Here is a 10,524-nt window from a genome sequence, read left to right as displayed (position 1 = left end):
ATTTGTGTCAATGTTTTATAGCTCATGAGGAAGTATGTGGTGTTTATCTTTCAATCTTGTTGGGCAACTTTCACCAATGGACTAGTGGCTTCATCCGCTTATCCAATAATTTTGCAAAAAGAGCTGGCAATGGGATTCCCGGTCCCAAATTAACAAACTAAAAATAGACACTCCTCCATGGTATGTGATTGTTGGACGGCACCCGAAGGATTCGGTTAGCCATGGCTTGTGTAAGCAAAGGTTGGGAGGAGTGTCATCATAATAAAACTAAAATAAAAAGGTACTCCTTCATGGTATGAGATTGTTGAGTGCACCCGAGGATTCGGTTAGCCATGGTTTGTGAAAGAAAGGTTGGAAGGAGTGCCATCCAAAAATAAAATAAAATGGGAGCCGCTCTTTGAAGGTTTGTCCGGCAAGGGGGTTAGAGTACCCGCTACCATTCGTTGACAACAACAAACACCTCTCAAAACTTTACTTTTATGCTCTCTTTATGTTTTCAAAATCAAAGCTCTAGCACAAATATAGCAATCGATGCTTTCCTCTTTGAAGGACCATTCTTTTACTTTTATTGTTCAGTCAGTTCACCTATTTCTCTCCACCTCAAGAAGCAAACACTTGTGTGAACTGTGCATTGATTCTTACATATTTGCATATTGCATTTGTTATATTGCTTTGCATTGACAATTATCCATGAGATATACATGTTACAAGTTGAAAGCAACCGCTGAAACTTAATCTTCTTTTGTGTTGCTTCAATGCTTTTACTTTGAATTATTGCTTTATGAGTTAACTCTTATGCAAGACTTATTGATGCTTGTCTTGAAGTGCTATTCATGAAAAGTCTTTGCTTTATGATTCACTTGTTTACTCATGTCATACACATTGTTTTGATCGCTGCATTCACTACATATGCTTGTACAAATAGTATGATCAAGTTTATGATGGCATGTCACTCCAGAAATTATCTTTGCTATCGTTTTACTCCGCTCGGGACGAGCAGAACTAAGCTTGGGGATGCTGATACGTCTCCAACGTATCGATAATTTCTTGTGTTCCATGCCACATTATTGATGTTATCTACATGTTTTATGCACACTTTATGTCATATTCGTGCATTTTCTGGAACTAACCTATTAACAAGATGCCGAAGTGCCAGTTCCTGTTTTCTCGCTGTTTTTGGTTTCGAAATCCTAGTAACGAAATATTCTCGGAATCGGACGAAATCAACGCCAAAGTTCCTATTTTCATCGGAAGCATCCAGAACACCCGGGAAGGACCGGAGGGGGCCACAGGGCCACCAAACCCTAGGGCTGGCGCGGCAGAGGGGGGGCCGCGCCGCCCTATGGTGTGGCCCCCTGTCAGCCCTCCTGCGCCGCCTCTTCGCCTATATAAAGCCCCTGGATCAGAAAACCCGATACCAATTGACGAAACCCACAGAAACCTGCCAGAGCCGCCGCCATCGCGAAGCCAAGATCTGGGGGACAGGAGTCTCTGTTCCGGCACCCTGCCGGAGCGGGGAAGTGCCCCCGGAAGGCTTCTCCATCGACACCGCTGCCATCTCCATCGCCATCTTCATCACCGCTGCTGCTCCCATGAGGAGGGAGTAGTTCTCCATCGAGGCTCGGGGCTGTACCGGTAGCTATGTGGTTCATCTCTCTCCTATGTAGTTCAATACAATAATCTCATGAGCTGCCTTACATGATTGAGATTCATATGATGATGCTTGTAATCTAGATGTCATTATGCTAGTCAAGTGGGTTTTACTTATGTGATCTCCGGAGACTCCTCGTCCCACGTGTGTAAAGGTGACAAGTGTGTGCACCGTGTGGGTCTCTTAGGCTAGATTTCACAGAATACTTACTCATTGAATGGCATAGTGAGGTGCTTATTTATATCTCTTTATGATTGCAGCATGTTGTATCACAATTTATCCATGTGCTACTCTAGTGATTTGTTATTAAAGTAGTTTATTCCTCCTGCATGTGTGCAAAGGTGACGAGTGCGTGCACCGTGTTAGTACTTGGTTTATGCTATGATCATGATCTCTTGTAGATTATGGAGTTAACTATTGCTATGATAATATTGATGTGATCTATTCCTCCTACATATGCATGAAGGTGACAGTGTGCATGCTATGCTAGTACTTGGTTTAGTAGCGTTGATCTATCTTACACTAAAGGTTACTTAAACATGAGCATTATTGTGGAGCTTGTTAACTCCGGCATTGAGGGTTCGTGTAATCCTACGCAATGTGTTCATCATCCAACAAAAGTGTAGAGTATGCATTTATCTATTCTGTTATGTGATCAATGTTGAGAGTGTCCACTAGTGAAAGTGTAATCCCTAGGCCTTGTTCCTAAATACTGCTGAGTTACTACTCGCTTGTTTACTACTGCTGCGTTACTACCGCTTGTTTACTCGTTTTATCGTGTTACTACTCGCTGCAATACCACCACCATCAACTACACGCCAAGCACTTTTCCGGCACCGTTGCTACTGCTCATACTTATTTATACCACCTGTATTTCACTATCTCTTCGCCGAACTAGTGCACCTATTTGGTGTGTTGGGGACACAAGAGACTTCTTGCTTTGTGGTTGCAGGGTTGCATGAGAGGGATATCTTTGACCTCTTCCTCCCTGAGTTCGATAAACCTTGGGTATCCACTTAAGGGAAACTTGCTGCTGTTCTACAAACCTCTGCTCTTGGAGGCCCAACACTGTCTACAGGAAAGGAGGGGGAACGTAGACATCATGGTGCTGAAAATTGACTTTGAAAAAGCATATGATAAAGTAAACTGGAACTTTCTGTTAGATTGTTGCAGATAGAAGGGCTTCAGTGACAAATGGAATATCTGGATTAAAGAAGCAATCACAAAAGGGACCCTTAGTGTTAAGATTAATGATACGATGGGTCCATACTTTGGCAGTTTCAAAGGGGTGAGACAAGGGGATCTTTTTGCTCCCTTTTTGTTTAACATGGCAGCTAATAGTTTGTCCAAAATGATTGAAAATGCACAAAGAAATGGTTTACTTAAAGTTTTGGCTGATAATTTGGTGGAAAATGGTGTAGCCATTCTTCAATATGCAGATGATACAATTTTGTTGATACAAGATGATCTTGATGGTGCTAGAAACTTAAAGCTGTTGCTGTACTTATTTGAAGTAATGTCTAGCCTGAAAATTAACTTTAAAAAGAGTGAAATCATGTTGGTACTTGATGAACCTGACAAGTTGCAAGATTATGTAGATCTTTTCAATTGTCAGAAGGGCAAGTGGCCCATTAAGTACTTGGGTACTCCTGTTTGTGCCAGGAGACTGTCAGTTGCAGAGCTGCAGTTCATAGCAGACAAGTATTGGAGGAAGATTGATCAAGATTAATGCATGTCTATCCAATATTTCTGTGTATCAGATGTCTCTGAGGCTTCTCCACAAAACTAATATAGAAAATATATCAAGACCCATCAGAGCTGTCTTTTGGGCTGGGGCTGCAGATAAAAAGAAATACCACTTTGTTAAGTGGAGATGGATTTGTAAGCCCAGAAGTAAGGGTGGCCTTGGAGTGAAAAACTTGCATAAATTCAACATCAGTCTGATGTGCAAATGGTGGTGGAAGCTGGAAAAAGATGAAGGACCTTGGCAGAATTTCATGGGGGGAAAATATCTGGGAGATGCTGGCATTTACTTTACCTGTGGGGACTCTCCTCTGATATGTTACATATTAGAGATTTATATCTGTGTGGGAGAAGGATGATTGTAGGAAATGGATGCAGGACCAGTTTCTGGGGTGATGCCTGGTGTGGGCATACCCCTCTGAAGGACAAATTCCCTGAAATCTTTGAGATATGTAATGAACAAAATATCACAGTGGCTGCTGCAGCAGGTATGTGTTGGAGACTCTCCTTTAGGAGATGGTTATCTACAGGATTAATGGAACTGTGGTGTGGGCTTGTTAAAATTATTCAACAGATAACCTTGACTGATGATATTGATAGACCCAGCTGGAAATGGACAGTTTTCTGTCAAGAGTATGTACAAAAAACTCTGTAGTAATGGTGTGGACAGGTCCTTCAAGCATCTTTGGAAGAGCAAAATCCCTCTGAAGATCAAAATCTGGTTATGGCTCATCTGGCACAATGCCATAGCAACAAAAGACAATCTATTGAAAAGGAACTGGGTTGGCAGCCCTTCTTGTCTCTTTTGCTTTGCCCATGAATCTATTTTGCATCTCTTTCTTTCTTGTACTGCAGCAAAATTCATGTGGAGCATGGTGGGAATGACTGTGGGGGCCCATAATCGACCTGGGTCCTTTGCATAATATTTTTGGTGGATGCCCAATTACTCCAATGCCAGCCGCAATGTTCAAATTGCTGGATTGGCAGCAATTTGCTGGGCCATTTGGAAAGCGCGTAATAAAGCTTGTTTTGATAAGATTTACCCTAAAAATCCTGTTGAGCTAATGTTTCATGCTAATGGTTCTCATTCTGCAGCTGAAGCCTCACAGCTGAATCAACGCGCTAATGCACTCCTCTCTCTAGCTGTTGGAGTTGTGAATAGAAGAAGTGACTCTGCAGGTGCAAGTAATATCCCTCGCCTGATGAATCAACAAGATGATGACATGGACGTTGATGATGACAAAGAAGAAGACGCTGATAACCTTGACGACTGATGTTGATGGTAGCTGTTCCCCGCCTCCCCGCCTTCTGTCAGAGGAAAAACTGTCTCCTCGTTTGGGTGCTGGAGGCTGTTGGTTTGGCCTCCTGGAAAACCTTCCCCTGTTTTTGGTAGCTGTGATGTCATATGTGCTCCAATTAAGATGGTTAGACTACCCTGATCTTTAGTAGATGATCGTTGGTTTGTTTGGTGCCGTTCTGTGCTACTCTGAGGCTGTTGTCCTCTAGTAGCTGTAATGGTGTTGTACATAGCTTTTGCGTAGGAAATAGCGGTTGCTGTGTAAGAACAGACTTGACGACATGTTTTCGTTATCCCCCATGATAATGAAAATCGATCCCTGATGGTGGGTCGCTTGGAAAATAATACTTCCGTTCCTTCCCATTTCTGACGTTGTGGTGATAAAACCGTGCCTTGAAGACTTGAACACAAGAACAAAAGTACAGACAGAAAGCTGGGAACTGAGGTGTCAATGCAAACTCTAACACGCCTAAGAAGTTACTCCACATCAATGCAAACTAACATTGCGCCACGGTGTGAAGTGCATATTGTAGCATACAGCTCTTTGGTGACATCCAATTGCAGACAGTTGGATGAATGAAGAAGCCTTTTTATGTATTTCCTTTGTCTCATTCGGGAGAACCTACACATACATCCAAGCACGCTACTGCACTCAAACTATAACTCAATAAAACAAAATACAACCTTCAAACATATCAAAATTTCACGGCACAATAACTTGTGACCGATCATATCTGAAGGTACACTACCTGAAAACTGGTAATTTTACTATTTTACAACCCATATCCCCTTTCGGTTTTCAAATACATCAGCACCTTCCAGGGGAGTACTGTCTCAATATGCTACAAACCATTTTCTAGACTATGGGCTTTCAAATGCCCACCTGGTGCTTGGGATAAATACATCAGGTTATCATCATCCAGCAATAAGATGGTTGATGCTGCAACTCGCAAGGTGAAAGAAAATGAGTTGCCCTTATTTGTAATGTAGTTGTATCTCTGTTGCGATCTTTAAGTCCATCGCATTTGCTGTAAAGAAGAGCCACTAGATCGTAGTGGCAGGTGTACAACAGCCAGAAGGGCCAGAAACGTGTTCTAGTGGCAGTCAGATGTTTGTTAAGATTGTATCTTTCGACATACCATCAGCAACAAGAGCCCTACTAATTTCCTGCACATATGAATTAACATAGACAAAGATCAGGATGTGAGCATTGAAACAAGCAGCTAAGTTCAGAATAGGAAATGGAGAGTACTACTCTTGAATGACAGCAATCCATTGTATATTTATATATTTCTCCAAATGTAAAATAAATTGCAAGGTCTGGATAACAAATTTGTGCTGGTACTCTGCTATGCTACTGATATGGCCTCAAATAGAGTATTGACTACCAATCCATAGCAAGAACAGTATGGCCCACAAAAAACAATGGCCCACTTGTGTCTATATTTGATAAGTAATTTCATTTGAACTGACAATGTGTTATTGATGTAAGCATATCTAGAATAACAGGATAAGTGTGGCCATCTTATGTAGAAGAAGCATTGGGACACATGAACAAGATCCAATGGCAACTTGTATCATCAGCTATAAATTTAGAAATGATAACATAAGAGAGCTAGGCATACCTCAGTCATCTGTTTATGTCCACACAAAATTGCACCCATCGAGGACGGATTTACAACCTTCTTCGTCCTTGAAAAAGCATTCTGAAAAACACAAAGTACATAAGAATACAAGGGAACAACTGAGCTAAGAAAAAACCCAAATGCCAAAAATGATTACAGTACCTGAACATAGCCTCTCTGACCAGTCCACTGATCGTCTGGTCTAGAGAGAACAGGTATAATTTTTATTCCTCTGGACTCCCAGTCACTGAACCTCTCCTGCCAAAGCACACAGTCACAGTCCATTATATACACTGGTTAATAATACAAAAAACGTAGACCAAAGACTAACACCTACTTGATATGCCATCCTCTGAAGGTTTCTAGCCCCATAAAAAAGGCTTACATCAACCTTCTCATTTTCGCCAAAACCTGACTCTATGAGTGACCGGATTGGACTGAAACAAATAAATGTAAAAAAAGATGATATGAGAAGAATACACACTCCAATGAAAGATATCTTCTCTGAATGTAATTTCCACATCACTGATACAATGGACAGAACAATAAGGTTTGCTTAAAGTATGGGTGAATTGGTGAGTTGACATAGATGCAGCGTATGGAGAAAGCAGAATCCTAGATGCAACAAGGTTCCAGCTAAACAAATTAGATAAGACTATGGCTGCCACATACCATGTAGATAGGTGATGACCTCCCCATGATTTTAACTGTTCCGCTATTTCGATTGAATGAGCATCCTTGTATAGGGCTCCTTTGATTTAAAGGATAGGAAAACATAGGAATAGGAAAGGTATAGGATTGGAATGACATGTCTACTTGAATCCTATAGGAAGATGAAGGGCTCCTTTGATTCAAAGGATTTACATAGGAATTGTGTAGGATTTGATTCCTATGGGAAAATTTTCTATACATGTTGTTTCATTCATAGGAACATATCCTATATGAAAAAATTCCTATAGGAATCTTGTAGTGTAATTCCTAAAGGAAAAAAACATTAGCTCATACCTCATGAAAAAATTCCTTTGCTACAGTCAAACACACTTCTGGCTCCTTTGATTCATAGGATTTGTATAGGAATTTTGTAGGATTTGAATCCTTTGAAAAAAAATCTACACAAGTTGTTTGATTCATAGGACCATATCCCTATAGGAATCTTGTAGTTTAGGAAAAGAACATTAGATCATACTTCATGGAAAATTCTTTTGCTACAATCAAAGAGAACCCATCTTCCCATAGGATTCAACCAGCAACGACATTTCAATCCCATGCCAATCCTATTCCTATGATTTTCCTATCCTACGAATCGAAGGAGCCTAAGACAGATTATGCGGTTACCAAACAACACAACACAGTCTGACGAAGCAAAGATGGTAATAGCTGACGAAACATTGTACAATTGCCTATCCATATCATTTACTCAGCCCTAAGATTGAGCAATTGTGCATCTCCTATGTCTTTTCTATTTCTATGATTTTCCTATCCTATGAATCGAAGGAGCCCAAGACAGATTCTGCAGTTACCAACCAACACAGCACAATCGACTGTCTGACGAAGCAAATATGGAAATAGCTGACGAAACATTGTACAATTGCCTATGCAGATCATTTACTCAGCCCTAAGATTGAACAATCGTGCATCTCGTACTAGACTCACAGTGTAACTGATGCGGGTTTGACAAGTTCACTGGATGAGTAAATAAACAAAATTGAATAATTCCTCAAAAACAAAAGTGAACGTCAGACAGTACAGAAGCAGAGGGCGAAATTAGGCACCTGATCCCGGATCCGGTGGCGAAGACGAGCACCTCGCGGGCACCGGCGACCCTCGCGACCTCGAACCCGCGGCCGACGACGCTGCCGCCGACGCGGACGAGGTCGCCGGGGCGGAGGTCGCAGAGGCTCGCGGAGGGGGTGCCGTGGAGGCGCTTGACGAGGAATTCGAACGACCCTCGCGCGGAGGAGGAGGCCGGGGGAGGGGAGGAGATGGCGAGGAAGATGGGGTAGGGCGCGGCGGGGAGCCGGAAGGGGAGGAACTGGCCGGCGGCGACGTGGGAGGCGAGGAGGGGCCCGTGGGAGGAGAGGTCGAGGGAGACGTGGAAGAGCGAGGCGTCGGAGGTGGCGGCGCGGACCGCGGAGACGGGCGCCTCCGTCCACTCGGCCGGCAAGGGGGGTGTCGGGGGCGGGGTCGGAGACGCGAGCGCCGCCGCGGCGGCGTTGGAGAGGGCGCGGAGGTGGTGCGGCCGGAGGAGGTGGGGGAGGCTGCGCGGCGGCGATCGGAGGAGCATCGGGAAAGCTTCGGCGGAGATGTGGGAGGCTGCCGGATCTCACGGTCACGGTGGCCGCCCGCGAAGCAGCCAAGTTTTGTACAGGACGTGTACATGTTTGATTTCTCCTCAAGTCAAACAAGAAAACTCTGCCCCAACCAGACCCCAAAATAGAAGTGGTCTCTTTTGAGGGTGACTTTGCCACATGAGCATTAGTGCTCTTGGTTTTTAAAAAAACATATTTTTAAAACTTTAAAAAAATTAAGATTAAATCTGCATGTTATAAAAACAACAAGCAAATAACGAAAAACGATAAAGGTAAACACAGCGGAGACACAAGATTTAACGTGGAAAACCCCTTCCAACACAGAAGGGGAAAAACCACGGGCGCCAGCCAGCAAAACTTCACTATATCGGGGGGTATTTACAAACGTCGTGGGTTATCTTATAATCTGATAAACCCTAGCCGGCGGCTACAAGATGTATATATAGGCGGTGCCAACGATCCATGACAGATGCGCGGGGCCGCCCCCCGCACCCCCCTTCGCAAGCGTCTCTCAGGGCACGACGTATGGGCTAACTTCTGCCTCCACTACGCTTCGGCCCAAGCCTCCGCGCGACGAGCCTCGCTCCGCTCGTCAGAAGTTAGCCTCCCTTTAGTATATGAATTTGAATCACAATGCAACAAACTCCACCTTGAGACAAATTCCATCTTGTAGCATGAACTTCAACAATCTCCTGAACAACAAAGAAAAATACTTACTGGTGCCAACAGCCACTTGGGCTAAACATTTATACCAACCAAGCTCGAGCAAAGCTCAAACTTGGAAACATGAACTAGCTTTGTCATCATATCAGCAGGATTATCATGAGTACTTATATTGCATACCTTCAGTTTACCTTGAGCAACAATATCGCGAACATAATCGTACTTGATATCAATGTGCTTTGTCCTCTCATGAAATATTTGATCTTTACTAAGGTATATTGCACTTTGACTGTCAGAAAACAAGTTAATGCAAGAATCATCTCCACAAAGCTCAGCATGCAAACCTTTCAACCAAACAGACTCTTTGCAAGCTTCATTAATTGCTATATATTCTGCTTCGATCTTAGATTGGGAAACAACAGGTTGTAACGTTGCCTTCCAACTCACAGCACATCCACCAACAGTGAACACATAACCTGTGAGGGATCTTCTCTTATCCAAATCGGCAGCAAAATCTGAATCCACATAGCCTACGAGTCCCTCACCGATTTTGCCAAACTTCAAGCAAGCTTTGGATGTGCCACGAAGGTACCTGAAAATCCACTGAACATCTTTCACATAGCCTACGAGTCCCTCACCGGTCTTACCAGCAGCTTTCCAATGTTCTTTACCAGGATCAGCCATGTGTCGACTGACCAAACTCATAGCATATGATAAATCAGGACGAGAATGTGACGCCCCGAAACCGGTACCATGAGGATCCCAGCGATCCAGCCGAAATCCGCACGATATCGATCCAGAGACGCCCTCCGACACGACATGCGCGACAGATCACACACGTGATGCCGGAGGAATTGTCACGAGCGGTAACATTACAGCAGGATTACAATAGAGCCCACAAGAAACATATATATTACAACAACGACTCCAACGAGTCAAGATACAAATAGATACATACAAAGATCCAAATCATACAGAAGATCAAAAAACATCCGAGTACGGACAAGATACAAATTGGACTAAGAGTCCTGAAGATAACCAGTGGCGTCCATAACCCGCCTGAGCCAAGCCGGAAGGGTAACCTTGCTAGCGTCGTTCTTTATCGTACCGATCTTCATACCTGCCCGGTTATGTCCCGTAGAAGCAGCAATAAGTACGGGTTCGTACTTAACTAGACTTCAAGACGTATAAGCATTCGTCAACCAGTCATTGATGAGGACATCCCTACTACACCAC

The 10,524-nt window shown here is 43.4% G+C and overlaps 1 protein-coding gene across 1 annotated transcript; it reads right to left on the bottom strand.

Annotated features, from left to right (window-relative positions):
- Positions 1–5,266: 5,266 nt before the first annotated feature.
- On the bottom strand, positions 5,267–8,696 carry LOC124666956 (fruit protein pKIWI502-like). The gene is made up of 5 exons (XM_047204292.1): positions 8,089–8,696; positions 6,654–6,753; positions 6,479–6,574; positions 6,317–6,397; positions 5,267–5,858 (listed from the first exon to the last, which is right to left on the bottom strand). Exons 1-5 carry the CDS (start codon positions 8,598–8,600, stop codon positions 5,796–5,798), a joined length of 852 nt encoding a protein of 283 aa, XP_047060248.1. The 5' UTR covers positions 8,601–8,696; the 3' UTR covers positions 5,267–5,795.
- Between the last annotated feature and the right edge of the window lie 1,828 nt (positions 8,697–10,524).

Source organism: Lolium rigidum, chromosome 6 (genome assembly GCF_022539505.1).
Source record: "Lolium rigidum isolate FL_2022 chromosome 6, APGP_CSIRO_Lrig_0.1, whole genome shotgun sequence".
Lineage (NCBI taxonomy): Eukaryota > Viridiplantae > Streptophyta > Magnoliopsida > Poales > Poaceae > Lolium > Lolium rigidum.
The sequence above is the reverse complement of the archived record's forward strand: the minus strand, read 5'-3'. Positions and strand labels throughout refer to the sequence as shown.